The sequence below is a fragment of the Lissotriton vulgaris genome, chromosome 6 (assembly GCF_964263255.1).
Source record: "Lissotriton vulgaris chromosome 6, aLisVul1.2, whole genome shotgun sequence".
Taxonomy (NCBI): Eukaryota; Metazoa; Chordata; class Amphibia; order Caudata; family Salamandridae; genus Lissotriton; species Lissotriton vulgaris.
The window spans coordinates 1,094,766,049-1,094,781,989 of NC_141694.1; the positions used below are offsets into that span (position 1 = coordinate 1,094,766,049).

General features: G+C 47.8%; 1 protein-coding gene across 1 annotated transcript in view; it reads left to right on the forward strand.

Moving 5' to 3' along the window:
- The window catches only part of IGF2R (insulin like growth factor 2 receptor), a 1,757,136-nt gene that overhangs the window by 477,240 nt on the left and 1,263,955 nt on the right, over positions 1–15,941 (forward strand). The window contains exon 17 of the mRNA XM_086927157.1: positions 1,977–2,092. Within this exon, the coding sequence (XP_086783283.1) occupies positions 1,977–2,092 (116 nt within the window). The remainder of the gene's footprint in view (positions 1–1,976; positions 2,093–15,941) is intronic.

Below are 15,941 nucleotides of genomic sequence, written 5' to 3' on the forward strand. Positions count from 1 at the left end.
ACAGGTCATGCTATCATAGTTTTGTTTGGTTGCATTTGTTTTTTGTTTCAAGATTAGCGACCCTACGTTTAATATGGAGTTAGCGACTGCCTAGATTCGGTCGGTGTGAAGTTAAAGTATGTGTACTTGCCATATAAGTTTGCTTGTTATGGCCAGCAGAGATGTGTAATTGAAAGGAATAACATCGGTTGTGGAGATGGCATAAGGTTTTGGAGTGGATCTCTTGATGTTTATCTCAGTGGTTAAAATTGGTGGTCACTGCTCCATCACCTATGACATTTTGGCATCCGGTTCGTTCAATAGAAAGCTTACAGGCTGCCTTGAGTGTAGGTCCTTTTGACTTGGGTGTGGTGGCTGAGCAGCTCTTACCATAACTAAATCTGGTTATTTCGGATTATGTTTTTAGTATACTCGCACCGTGCCACAGCTTCTGTGATTTGCGAAGTCCAAATAATTATGAATAGTAGGAGGTGACCGATTATTAGGTAGAGAGGTGGAGGAGGAATTTAATCAGCTGTTGTAGACAGTTGTATTATAGCTGAACTATCCTTTTCCCAGTCACCCAGTTTCCTTTTTATGTCTACTGAAAATGGCTTGAATTGGATGTCACTAGTGGTTTGGGGCGCTGCAAAGGGGTCTAGCGACCAATTGGTTGTGCCCATCAGCCCCTCTTTTGCCTGGTTACTGGTGTCCAGATTAGATTTCACAACATATTGTTCAGTTAGAATGGTGTTGCTTTTAAGGACAATGCTATTACTTTCTCTAGAGAAGTGGGCCTCCGAGAATTTCTGTAGTTGCTGCTTTGCCATTTTACATATTCGGTTCAGAGTTCCCTGCCGTACTGTGTTACTTTTGGTAGCTCTGCCTTTTTTAATGGGTCCTGTTTGTTTGTGCCGCATAACTGAGACTTGATTTACGATTTTACGGCCTTGAAGACAAACCCGGCAAGGTGAAGAAAGTCTCTAGCCACTGTATCCACTTCTCGCATGTTTTGGTTGAACTTTTCCTGATTTCTTAGTTGACATTGCTACCTCAGCCTAGATTTGAGAAGCTGGTCCTGAATTCGAATTCATGTGGTGTTGCTGCTTTCTCTGAGTAATCAACTGCAGAGGGCAAGAGCACAACACCGACCTAGGTGGGGCCTTTACAGTAGGATATCAAGATGGCTGAAGGTTGAGTATGTACCCCAGGAAGGAAGGATGGGCGGGGGTTCGTATCAAGCTTCTGAAGCTTGAGATTTGGAAGCTCAAGAGCTGATGGTTGTGAGACACAAACAAAGGGTCTCACAGCTTCTCCCAATTCAGGGACACTGTGAGGGTACGAGCCACATGGTACAAGCAGGGGTACAATGAAAATATTGCTGCAGCGACGGGCAGTGCTGGGGGAGGGTGGGTGCTGCAGGCAGTCGGACTAACAAGTCTCCACCCTGTGAGCAAGTTGCACTGACTGAACATTTGCTGCCCCCACTTTTCGTGGGTTGTCGCCAAGCCCCTTTGCACTTACCGCCCCGCCACTCTGGCGTTGTACAGCCATCTACCCCTTCAGCCTATTCTGCTGTACAGCTCTGTTGTTAGACAGCTGGGCTGAGGACCCGTATGGGCCCTGACGAGCTGCGGCTGCCGACTGTGTGTGATGCTGGCAAACTTACAACTGCTTCCCGCTCCTCTGCTGTTAGGCTACGGCTCCGGCCTGCGTCTGGCGTTTAGCACAGCCCTGCTCTTCCTTCCAAGTAAGTAGTGCTTCCACCAAATGGCTCTCTCCAACCCAGAGTATCAGTCCCCTGGCGGCTCCAAACCGCACTATTAGTTGGCTTGTAGCTTCATAACTTGAGTTATTATGTGAACATTGAACCATAACTTTTGAAACCTGAACAATGCAATTAATACATTTGGCAACATAAAACAAATGCCGCATTGAATAGTCACATTTATGTGGTGTATTCATGTTTTTGTTTTTATATATTTTTTACTCCCTAGGAGGAAAATGACAAAGCATATAATTTTAAGTGGTACACCAAATATGCCTGTCCTGAGATACCCGTGGAATGTGAAGTGACTGATCCTGTATCCCTGGAGCACTACGACTTATCAAGGTAACAAAGAAATTATTTCTACGTCCCCCTCCTTCTCCCTAATTTTTACTTTTTGTGGCGAATTGGACGGGTAACTTGTGTTATGCGAGACTTGCACCGAACAAACCTTTTACTAAAAAACAAGACAACTTTTACAAGTTAATGTGTATTTTTAGTTTAGTGTTATTTTGGTGGCAAGTGTTTTAGTGAGCCTATAAAGACAGGAAATAGGTGGAAGAGCAAGTGAATATTTGTGCACATCTTTAGATAGTGTAGTCCTAATGTGATTGTTTTTTTTTTTACCACCCCCTTCCCCCGCTTACATTTCAGTGTTTACCTCACTTCCTTATGGAATACGTTTCCTCACCATCTGCCCATCGTGACTGGAATAGTCAGATCTGCAACTCTATGTGGCAGCCAATGTTCTTCATCAGTGTTTCCCTTCAACAGTCACAAATGAACCTGCTTCTGTGGTTATCTATTAAACTCTCCCTCAGAATGGAGTGCAATGTCTATGTTTTATTAAGTGCATTTCCAAAACCAAGATTTTTTTTTTAGGTGTCTCTGATTTTGGACGGATGCCAATTGGAATCCAATTCCGTTTAACAGGGCACTGACCATTAACACTGTGGCATACATACATACATACGTACATGCTCTTGCTACCTTTTGAATTGTCATCCATTTTGAGTACTCACTGCGCAATAACATATGAATTTTCTTTGCAAAGATTTTGTAAAAGAATGCATGGGAATATGAATATTTTTTAGCATGCATTTTTTAAAGATTTACTCTGATTGTAATCAATTGACAAATTAAACCAAAGTTGGAAACTCATGAGGCTTACCTCTCAATGCCAGTTGGAAGACAAAAGTAGGGGGGGTGGGGATCTTTCTATGTGGCAGGTCATTTGTAGACCTGGTTGGTGAATTTTGCTCTGTTTGTGGAATGTGCAAAGTTTTTTTTAACTCCACGCTCTGCAGAGCTTGCAGACTTCCCAAAGACACCGCATAGCGGAGTTTTTTCCTCGCTCGCCAATGGTAAGTTGGCGAGCAAGGAAAAAATCCATAGCGAGATCGCTTCCCAGCGAGATTTCTCAGTGCGGGCGGTCGTGAATGGTCGTTCTTCTCAAGTTGGCAAATCTTCTGTTCGCATTGAATAAGCTGCCGTTCAAGTAGAACTTCAACTCAAGCAGCAGAAAGAAGCTGCACCCTCTTGCACTGCTTATGATGCTGTTCACACTGATTTTTAAAGCGTGGGGCAAACACCCAGCGTAAAAAATCAGCGTGAACGATGCAAGGTAATGCACTCTACCGTATCTCTGTGTAGCTTGGCAGGGTTTTTTTTGTCACTTTGTAGAGTTCTGCGAACTCCGCTCAAACCTAGTCATGGGAGGATAAAAGGTAGAGGGCGTTAGCCCCACAGTTGGAAGACCTTTGCTACGCTAGTTTATTACTTCACTCATTATGTGGTGGTACATTTAAAATATTTTGTTTTATGTAATCGGAAAGCAGAAATCTTATAAGAAATCCTATTTATTTACTTGGTTCTTTCAATCTTTTAAGTAAGCCTATTGGGTCTAGTTAGACCATAGTCTCTGACGACCATATTTGTTGAGCAATACATTTTTGGTTTGCATGCTACCTTGTAAAAATCTCACATTTGTGTTTGTACCGGGAAAGCTGTTGCATATTTAACTCCTTCTGGCTTTAGTGCGCACCCTTCCTGGGGCGCTGGCCATGTGCTGCTTATTTTCTTTCCTTCCCATTTTGGATGACCTTGGGAGCAGGGTCAAGACTGATTTGCATATGACTGTGTCCGAATTGGAATGGCGTTGCAGCAAAAAAGCGATGGATTTAACCCAAATCTGTGACTGGGGGTGAATGTTTGATTTGTTCAGCTTTCCTTCCATCATCTCTTCTCGCAGTCATCTCACCCTTAGCAGATTACAGTAGTTCTCTCTCTTTAGGCCTTTCCAGCTAGTTAATGGATGCTTTAGCTTATTTTTACATAAAGGGTGATAATGCGGTTGGAGTTAACCGTATAAAACTTTACCTGAGCCAAGCATCTACGAGGTATATTTCTAAAACACATTATCTGCTCTTTCTGGCTGTTAGAAATGGGGGTCTCCAGTTGGCAAGGGCTTGCACCTTTGTCCAAGTAGGGACCCTTCTTCCTAGTCAGGATAAGGGAGTTACACTCTAAAATAACCGCTGCTCACCTCCTTGGTAGCTTGACACTAGCAGTCAGGCTTATCTTAGAGGCAGTGTGTAAAGTATTTGCACAAAACCAACATTAATACAGTGTAAGCACTAAAAAAAGAACACCACACCAGTTTAGAAAAATATCCAATATTTTTATGTACTTAAAACAAGAGCAAATACGATAAAAATCCTCAGTACAGTACTTTCAAAATAGATGCGTTGCAAGATGTCTTTAAATTGCAAAGATACAGTGAAAACACAGTTCTTTGATGTCGATCGCTCGCTCCGGGGCTATCACGGCGTCGTGAACAAACAAATCCAAACAGTTCTGGCTGACCGCGGCGCCGCAGGTCAGCTACGGTGTCGGGAAGATCCGCAAACAGTACCTTTTAGAAATGCAGGGCATATAGGACCTCTCGTTGAGCTTCCGAAGAGAAGGCATCTGCAGCCGGTGGTCGGTGCTGGAGTCGTCGGGGCGCTGGAGGTCACAAGCGTTGCATGTCGATCTCCTCTCTGATGGAGTCAAGAGCGCTGGCCTCGGCAGGCTTCGGGTGCTGCGGTGCAAAGTGCAGCAATGCGGCATGCGGTGCCCTCAGGTCGCGGTGCGAGCAGCTGCTCGTGGCGGCATAATATGGCATTGTCGGTGAGACCAGGGTCGCGGTGAGAGATGTAGGTGGTGCTTGTCACATCATGGTGCAGCAGCTGCGTCGTTGATGAAGTGATGTTGTCGGCTGACGAACTGGAGTTGATGGTACCAGCGTCGGTAGGCCAAGGCAGCGTTGCGGGATGAGGGTGGTGCGTCGTGCAACTTTACGAGCAGTGCCCTTGAACCTAGGTGCAAGCAGTGGCGTGGAGTTCGGCGTGGAGCGACGTCGTCTGAGATACCAAGGCGTCGCCCTGAAGCGAGGCCCTTAGGTCGCGGTGCGAGCAGCAGCTCGGTGGCGGCGTCAGCAGGAGGCGGCGATGAGATCAGGGTCGCGATGCGGTGTCGCGGTAATGCCCTCTGCGGTGCCTTCAGGACACTGAGTCGGCAGCGTCGTCGTAGACGGCGTCGTAGACTGCATCGGGTTTGCTGTTCCTGAGACTTCTTGAACAGGGGGCAAGCTCTACCTGAAGCCCTTGGAGACACTCTCAAAAGTAGATTGCAGAAATTTCAGTCCTTTCACTGCCCAAGACAGAAGCAGCCACTGCAGGCCAACACAACAAAGCACACAGCAAAGAGGCAGTTCCTCCTCACAGCTTCTCCGGCTCTTTTTCTTGGTAGTCTCCTTGATCCCAAAAGAGCTCTCAGAAGTCTGTTCAATCCCTGAGACTTCCAACAGGAGGCAAGCTCTACTTAAAGCCCTTGGAGAAAAGTCTAACAGCAGGATGATGAAAGCACAGTCCTGTCCTTTCCCTGCTCAAGACAGAAGCAACCACTGCAGGCTAACACCTCAACACGCAGCGTAGGGGCAGTACTCCTTCTCCAGCTTTCCCGGTCTTTCTTCCTGGCAGGCTCCTTATTTCAGAAGTAATCTAGATCTCTGGGGGGCTGGGCCCAATATTTATACCATCAAATCCTTTGTTCTCTTAAGGCAGAGGTGCCTGTACCTAGTTCAAACCAGTTTTAAGTGCGTTCTGCCAGTGTGCTCCTTCTTCCTTTGTCAGTGTAGGCCAGGGTAATCAGACGCAACACAGGAGGTGGAGCCAGCATTGTGGAAGGTGAGCCCAGCCCTATTCAGACCCAGGTGTTACTCCTCCCACCCATCTATGTGTAGATGTGTCTATTCAGTCCTGTGCTGACTCACCTTGTCTCCTGGAGCCTCCCCCAGCCCCTGTCACTCACAAACCAGACTGCTAATACACAATCTAGAAGAGGCAGGCTGGATGGCTAGGTCAGAAAATACCTACTTTCAAAAAATTAGTATTTTCAAACACAGAATGTTAAAACCAACTTCACTAAAAGATGTATGCTATCATTCTGAGTTCAGGCATACTAAACTCGAATTTCTACCATATTCCCTGGGTCAGTCAGGATTATAGGATGTAATGATCAAACTGCCCATTCTGGCCTTTGGGGAACTGATAGCCTTGCAATAGTGAAAAACGAAGTAGGCTGTACTTCACTATCAGGACATGCCACACACATCAGCGCATGTCCTACCTTTCACATACAATGCACCCTACCCATGGGGGTACCTTGGGCCTACCTTAGGGGCGACTCGCATGTAGAAAAGGGAAGGTTTAGGGCCTTGCAAGTGTGTGCATTTGCCAAGTCGATTTGGCAGCCCGAGGCTGCGGACAGGCTCTGCAATGGCAGGCTAGAGTTACACTTTATGGGCTGTTTGCGTGCACTTTACTAGGGACTGACACATAAATCAAATAAGCCAGTCATGGAAATACCCATCCATGACACAGTTTACACAGAGAGCATGTGCACTTAACCACTGATTAGCAGTGGTTAATTGCCCAGAGTCCTAAAACCAACACATACAGATCAGGTAAAAAAGGGAGGAAAAAGCCTACAGTTTATGGAATAACCCTCCAAAAAGGGCCATTTCCAACACAGGCATATTATGGATCTTTACCTGAATTGTACAGTGAGGACTGATGATGTCCTTACAGTTTGCCCTCCATAATTTTTTTTCACGGTTCTAAAAGTCCTAGGGGAGACACACTTCTTTTTCTGCTTTGTAGTTAAATATTTGTACCTACTGCATGTTGAACTTTTATGTGCTGAAAACTATTTGTTGTTCTGAATTCTGTTATTATGCATAAAAGTTCTTGAAACTTGTCCAAATTACTACATGTCCTAAAAATATTGATTTCACTTTGTGGTCACAGCATCCTAGGTGGAGCCGCCTTGCCATGACCTGTGCAGTCATTCACCTGAAGAGCAGCAATCCTAAAATGACACTGCCAAAAGTGAACTATCAATAGGGCCGGTCCCATTGGGTCCCTCTCAATAGTACTTTGTAGCCTGACAGGACAGAAGAGTGTATCCCTCCACACAGACTGGTCCGATACAGCCCTGCATGTACCAGACAGCACTTCGGCATATACAGCCCATAATGGGCCATTCAGCAAAGCAGCCCTACATGGGCCACTCGCATGGTCACAGCCCTATCAGGGCCTTCAGCAATCATGTTGTCACTCAATGGCGGTCCCATGAAGCAACACAGTCTAGTAGAACCTCAGTTCCCAGGGTGCTTCAGGATCACTTTGATTTAATATGCGTTCGAGGCATGTGGGCGGCTGACATTCATATCTGTGCATATCTGTGCATAGATCGCCGCCTAGTGTTGGGTCCGGATGATTGCACATTGTTGTCCTGGAAGAGTCTTCGAAGTATCACGAGATAGGTGGCTCCTCCCCTGGACTACAGTGCGCATGGGCATCGCCTCCATCCCCAGATTGTTTTTTTCCGCCATTGGGTTCGGATGTGTTTCGGTTCCCTCTGTCGGAATCGATAGTTGTTTAACTTTCCTAACTTGAGACCAAAAGGTCTTTAGGATTAGCGTCAGTATTGTCCATCGTTCGGGTTTGTTTCTTCATCAGCTCCGAACACTTGCTGCCCTTCCGCGTGCTGTCGGCGCGGACGGGCCTACACGACGCTCCAGACTACTTAACATGGAACGAACTCCGTTCAAGAGGTGCCCGGTGTGCACCTCAAAGTATTCACACCTCGACGTGCACCCAGTGTGCAACAAATGTTTGTCGCCGGACCATGATGAGGCCAGGTGTATGGCCTGCTCCAAGTTCCGGTGTAAGAAGACTCTCGAGCTTCGTCGGGCCGCTAGACTCCAGGCCCAGTTATCAGCGCCCCCGCCAGACAACATCTTCGAGGAAGACGTTGGTGACGACACCGTCTTACAAGTTTCGGACTCCAGCCCGGCGTCAGAGGATGAAAACTACGACGCGGAGGACGAGGAGTTTGATGAAGTCGTCGGAGAGGTAGGGGACGACGACGGGGCCATTGCCACCGTGGAGGATAGCTCGGAGGAGGAGCATCCTCCGACTGACTCAGGGGTCAATCCCCACTATACGGCCCAGGTCGAGGGATCGCCTTCGGGCCTTACCCAAGACCTCAATACTCTCCCCGCCTCCGGGCCCGGTCACGGACATTGGTGATGCGGCACTCCCGGTGAAGAAACCGAAAGTGAAGCCATCGGGGTCCACACCAACGGTATCGAAACCGAAAGTGAAAGTCGCACTGGTGGGACAGAAGGCTCCAGAGGCCTCAGCGCCTAAAAGGCCCAAAATGGCCGCCGACACCAAGAGCCACGCCAAGATGGCCGACCTGAAGACCCCGGTGTCGAAGCCGAAGGCGAAGACGACCGACGCGGCCGCGTCGGCGCCGAAGATGGTCGAGGTCGACGACCCGAAAAGAACCTCGAAGAAGCGTCAAGACGACCCCAAAGCTCTGGCTGCGCCGATTCCGGTCGTCAAGGCCAAGGGTGGTGATGTGTCGGCTCTGAAGACCGTGCCTTTGATCGCCGACCCGACTCCGGACTCGGGGGAATCGCTCGAGCCGGTCCAGCCCTCCCCGTCCTTGACCAAGAAGGTCACGGAGTCCCTTCAACGTATTCGGAAGGACGCAGTGGCTCCCGAAGCCTACACAGAAGCCGGCAAAGGCGCAGACGCCGATTCACTTCACGCTGCCGCCGAAGACGACGCCGAAGGCTTTCGCTCCAAGGCATGGGGCCGGGGTGCCCTTGAAGCTGGTGTCGACGCCCAAAGCGTCATTGGTGGTGCCGAAGCCTCGGCTCCAGCCACTCGCAGACGAAGAGCGTCGAGAGGTTGTCATCGACGCCAACACAGGCAAACTCTCTCTCCTTAAAAGGAAGATCACCCCGGAACCGGTGTTAGAACATTTTCGTATTCCACTCAAAAAGAAGTTGGACTCTGCGGGTACTTCTGCCCCTATGGAGCCTGCATCTCCACAAAATCTAGGACTCTCACCGACTCATTCTAACGCTGGGGAGGGTGACGGAGATGAGGAGGACGAGTACAATTATCCAGCGTCCTCGGATCCGGAGGAGGTCAATGAACCTTGGTCTGCTGGAGGCGACCCTGAGGATCCTCAGTCGGGTCACGAACCGCAGCTTTTTGCAGCGAAAACTTCTCCAACAGAGGACTCTGCAGCCTTCAACGCTCTAATTGAGAGCGCTGCGGCTAATCATGATGTCGACCTCCATGCGGACCCTGTGGATGTCGATTTTCTGTTTGACACTTTCTCTGTGGCTGAAAAGTCGGTCAAGACATTGCCTATGCTCAAGGGAGTGCTGAAGCACGCGCCGGAGGTTTTCAGGGAGCCCACTCGGGCGCGAGTCATCAATCCTCGTATTGACAAAAAATACAAGGCAGCGCCCACTGATCCACCGTACATCAAGGGACACTTGCCACTGGATTCTTTGGTTGTATCCAACGCACGCAAGCGGGCAAACTCGCAGACCACGGGTGATGCTCCTCCCCCAGACAAAGAATCGAAAATCTTTGAAGCCTCAGGAAAACGTATTGCTGCGCAGGCAGCTAATATTTGGCGCATTTCAAACACGCAGGCCCTACTTGCACGCTACGATAGGGCGCACTACGACACCCTAGAAACACTTCTGCAGCACTTACCTGATCAGTACAAAGAGGCAGCTGAAATGTTGATTCAGGAGGGGAAGCTAATCACCAATGCTTCCATTAAGTGTGCACTGGACGTGGCTGATACCGCCTCCAGGGCTATAAACACTAGCGTGTTACTGCGCAGACATGCATGGCTTAGAATATCAGGCTTCAAACCAGACATACAGACAACCATCTTAAATCAAACAGTTAATCCAGACCACCTGTTTGGCCCTGAAATGGATGCAACCCTTGAAAAAATGAAGAAAGATACGGACACTGCTAAGTCTATGGGGGCCCTCCAGTCCCAGCAGTTTAGGGGTGGTTCTTTTCGCCGCTCCAATAACAGAGGCACCTCAAGGGGTCAGGCATCACAATCCACGCAGTACTATAAAAGCAACACCCAGACCTCATACACCAACAAGGGTAGAGGTGGTTACAGGGGCAACAACGTCAAAGGCAGGGGATGTGGAAACAACAGCTCCAGGTCCTCCACCACCAACAAACAGTGACGCCTTGTCACTGCCCCCCGACCACACAACACCGGTCGGGGGGAGACTCCAGCAGTTCCTGCCCGCGTGGAAGTCCATCACCACGGACAGGTGGGTCAAATCTCTTATCCAGTACGGTTACTGTCTGGAACTTACTTCCACACCACCAAACATACCTCCAAGAAACCGTCCTATGTCCGGCGAGCACTTGCACTTGTTGCAGCAGGAGGTCAAAGTCATGCTGCAAAAAGGGGCAATAGAGCTCGTGCCACTGCAAGAAAGGGGAACAGGAGTTTACTCTCTGTACTTTCTAATCCCCAAAAAGGACGGATCCCTCAGGCCCATCCTGGACCTCAGGCACCTCAACTGGTACATTCTGTCGGAGCACTTCCATATGCTCACGTTGCAGCAGGTTCTCCCTCTGCTTCGGCAAGGGGACTTCCTGGCTACGCTAGATCTCAAGGATGCATACTTTCACATTCCCCTGCATCCTTCACACAGGAAGTACCTCAGATTCACAATTCAAGACCAGCACTACCAGTTCAGGGTTCTGCCTTTCGAGGTCACCACAGCGCCAAGAGTTTTTACAAAGTGCCTGGCGACTGTGGCGGCGCATTTCAGATGCCAGAACGTCCACGTCTATCCCTATCTAGACGACTGGCTCATTCAGGCAAGGTCAGAACAGCAGTGCGCCGACCACGTGTCCCGCACCATTCATCTCCTGCACGATCTGGGATTCTCACTGAATTACCCGAAATCCCATCTCCAACCCGCCCATATACGGCAGTATCTGGGCGCGACAATAGACACTCTGGCAGCCACCGCGCAGCCAAATTCAGTGAGAATCTCCAGCATCCAGACGCTGATCCAACGATTCAGACCTCAGCACTCGCTTCCAGCGAAGGTGTTCATGCAGTTGATAGGCATGATGGCCTCCTGCATCTCCATTGTCCCGCACGCGAGACTACATATGCGTACGCTTCAGGAGTGCCTAGCACGTCAGTGGACTCAGGCTCACGGGCAACTAACAGACCTAGTGTTGGTGAGCGGTCGGGCGTACAACTCTCTGCATTGGTGGAATCCACAAAACCTTTGCAAGGGCCGACCGTTCCAGGAGCCTGTGCCACAGATTATCCTGACGACGGACGCTTCTCTCCAGGGATGGGGAGCGCATGTACTCCAGTACACAGTGCAGGGACTATGGACACTACAGCAAAGGAAGATGCACATCAATGTGTTGGAACTGATGGCAATCTTCATGGCCTTAAAGGCATTCAAAGTACATCTGTGCAACAAGGTCGTGTTGATCCGGACGGACAACATGACGGCCATGTACTACATTCAGAAACAGGGGGGCACACACTCTCCGCAGCTGTCTCATCTGGCTCAGAGCATGTGGAAGTGGGCCATTCAGAGGAACATTTTCCTGATGGCAGAACATCTCCCAGGCAAATACAATCAGATGGCGGACCTACTCACCAGGCACAGCCACCAAATGCACGAGTGGGAGATACATCCATCAGTACTCCAACCGTACTTCCAAAGGTGGGGTCATCCAGAGATAGACCTGTTCGCCACAAAGGAGAACGCAAAATGCCAAAGCTTCGCCGCCAGGTTCCCACACCCGCAATCGCAGGGCAATGCGATGTGCATGAACTGGTCAGGCAGATTTGCGTACGCTTTTCCCCCAGCACCTCTGATACCGCTGGTGGCACGCAAGCTCAGGCAACACTCGATGACTCTCATCCTGGTTGCTCCAATGTGGGCTCGCCAGCCATGGTACACCACGTTTCTGGAACTTTCCGTGGTACCGCATCAAAGGCTTCATCTCACACCCAGCCTTCTGACGCAGAGCCATGGCGACATTCAGCACCCAGATCCGCAACAGCTCAACCTGGGGATCTGGCTCCTGAAGTCCTAGAGTTTGGCTACCTCAATCTTCCCCCCAATTGCATGGACATCATTCGGGAGGCAAGGAAGCCCACTACTAGAGCATGTTATGCGGCTAAATGGAAGCGGTTTGTCATTTATTGTGCAAACCACGACATTAACCCGCTGGATGCTTCCATTCAGAACATCATATGTTACCTGTTCCATCTGTACCAATGCAATTTGGCGTATTCTTCCATCCGCATTCACCTGTCTGCGATGGCCGCATACCTCCAGAATAGGCAACACCTATCACTTTTCAAGGTTCCTGCTATCAAGGCATTTCTGGAAGGACTCAAAAGGGTCATTCCACCACGGACACCACCAGCTCCAGAATGGAACCTCAATGTGGTTCTTACAAGGCTGATGGGTCCTCCCTTTGAGCCACTGCACTCTTGTGAGCTTCAGTTTCTGACTTGGAAGGTGGCTTTCTTAGTAGCAATTACATCGCTACGGAGGGTTAGTGAGTTACAGGCACTCACCATCCAAGAACCTTTTTTCCAAGTACATGCTAACAGGGTGGTGCTCCGCACTAACCCTAAATTTTTACCCAAGGTTGTATCTCAATTCCACATAAACCAGACAATTGAGTTGCCAGTGTTTTTTCAAAATCCTGAGTCGCTGGCGGAGCGGATGCTCCACACCCTTGACGTTAAAAGAGCCTTAATGTACTACATTGACAGGACAAAGGATTTTCGAAAGACCAAGCAACTTTTCGTTGCATTTGCCTCACACCACAAGGGAAACTCTATCTCCAAAGCCGGTATCGCTAGGTGGATCGTGAAATGCATTCAGATCTGTTACGCTAAAGCTAAACGCACTCTCACAATTCCACCAAGAGCCCACTCCACCAGAAAGTTGGGGGCCTCTATGGCCTTCCTTGGGAACATTCCCTTAGAGGATATTTGTAGAGCAGCCACATGGTCTACCACACATACTTTTACTAAACATTACTGTGTAGACGTGCATTCCGAACAGCAGGCAGCTGTTGGTCAGGCTGTTCTCAAAACACTTTTTCAAACTGCTGCAGCTGGCACGGGCAGCCGCCAATGATAGGAGGACTGCTATGTATTCTATGCACAGATATGAATTCAGCAGCCCACATGCCTCGAACTGCAAATGCTACTTACCAATATGCATCTGTTCTTGGCATGTAGGGCTGCTGACATTCATATCGCCCGCCCTCCTCCCCGGCGCCTGTAGCAGCTGCAGAATTCATATATATATGCTCATAGCATGGTCATCACTCATATAGTTCACTCCATCTCGGCCAATGGCTAAAAACAATCTGGGGATGGAGGCGATGCCCATGCGCACTGTAGTCCAGGGGAGGAGCCACCTATCTCGTGATACTTCGAAGACTCTTCCAGGACAACAATGTGCAATCATCCGGACCCAACACTAGGCGGCGATCTATGCACAGATATGCACAGATATGAATGTCAGCAGCCCTACATGCCAAGAACAGATGCATACTGGTAAGTAGCATTTGCATTCTTCTGGGTCCCACAGCCTCCAGGCATGCACTAGACCTCACACTCTCCAGGATAGTCTCTACTCCTGCAAGCTCCATCCCTCTCTCAGCAGGCAGGTAGACTTTCTAGTTTTTTTTAGGACAGCTACATAGCGCCTCAAGCATGAGATCCAGACTTCAGGCGATGTACCTTTACTTTTGGGAGATAGGCTGTTAGTCAGACACCAGCCTTGGTTGCACAGCAGCATTCTGAGCACTTTGCAGAGCGATCCCTTCATTGTTCCTAGAATTGTTGGAATTGGAAAAGATGGAGTCGCCCTTTTGTACACAGGTATTCCAAACTTTAGAACTGGCTTTGGCTAGTTGTTTTCCTAAGTGTCTTTTATATGTGGTTCTCTAGACACAGCATGTGTTCATGTTGATGCTTCTCTCAGATGGGTTGTCTCATTCCTGGAGCCCCCAAAACCAGGCCCAAACAGGTGTAAGGTTAGTACACCTTGCTGCCAATTGCAGACATAATAGAGGAAAGACAACCTAAAGACTTTAAAGTTTTTACAACTGAATGTTAAATCACAACCCTAGCCCTTACCATACACCAAAAAGCAATTTCTGATAGAGACTTCTAACCACAGATTCTTTACCTTTTTAATATTCTGCAGGCATGAGGCTGGATCCAGAACGGATCCTCATCAACATAGATCTGTGCTGGACATGACTTGCGCTGCCCTAAAAAAGCACCACCCATGCACGCTGATATCCGTTCCTTTCTTTCTGTGCCAATATACACCGATTCTAATATCACCAAATACATTCAACAAAGGAACCTCCACCCTAGAGTGGCACCTCACCTCAAAATCCCACTGTACAATAAAAAAACATGAGTGGCACATCCTTCTCTGTTCAAGCAGCCGAACTATTGCTACCCCCGAACATAAGATCCACAGATAACCACCTTATCTTCAGAAGACTACTCAGGAATTGGCTCTTCCCAAATAACCACCACACTCAAACATAAATATACAGCACATCTTTTGTATATATGCATTTATATTTGGACAATAGATGTGTACCTACTACATATGTGTATTGCTTTGTATAAATGTGTATAATAGTTAGGTTTTTAAAGATCTAGATATTCATTAGTTTTGCGTAACAAATGTACATATAACTAATATAGTTACATTATTCTATGTTTAATATGTATATACGTGCCTGCATAAATAAGTAAATATTTTAGAACTATCTACAATTGCTTCATAAAACAAAAAGAAAAATTCATTTAAAGTACAGCAACACTTGAAGGTCTGAGTTTAATAACTTTAATCTACATATATTATCGTCCTTATTCATATGTTCCTTCCATGCACTTATGTCTTTATATTTATTACTTTGCTTCTAATTCAGCATATCCAATGCACTGCCCTATTTCTCATCCTATATCACTCAATATATCCTCTACCTCAACTCTGACTCATCTAAATCATCATTCTACTATTCTTTCCAATGCCCTATCCTTTTTCTCACCCTATACCTCTTAATATATCCTCTACCTCCACTCTCCCATCATCCCAAACCCCATACCGCTACTATGGCCCCTAAAATAACCGTTTCTAGACTCTTCCCTTCTCTAGCCCTCCTTGCATCATCTCGTACCTCTATTACTATTCAGATCTCTCAAACAGGCCTTTCTAAACCCTCCCCACAGACTCTCCCCCACCACCTTTCCTTTACTCACCCCAAACCACCTCCTACTGTAATGAACTCCAAAAAAACAAAAAATGTTCTAGACCCTTCATCCTTTTAACCTTCCACTATTCCTTTTACAATACAAATTAGCTGACTAACTGTGCAAATCAACCTAATTTCATATTTTCCTACACTAATTCACCATTAATCCTTTTTGGGTTCCAGGGTAGACTGCTACTTGCCGAAAAGTGCTACAACACCTCATCAGGGGAGAAAGCACTCTAAATTCAAACCTTTTTCTCCATCCCTCCACTATCCTTTTCAATCCAAATACCAGACTAACCCATCCACTGCTCAAATTAATCTAATTTGACTATACTAATTGACTACTAATCCTTTGTGGGTTCCGGAGTAGCGCGCTACGTGCCGAAAAAGCACTTTGACGTTTTGTCAGGGGGTAGTAAGCGCTATAATAATAAAAATGCAATTACAAT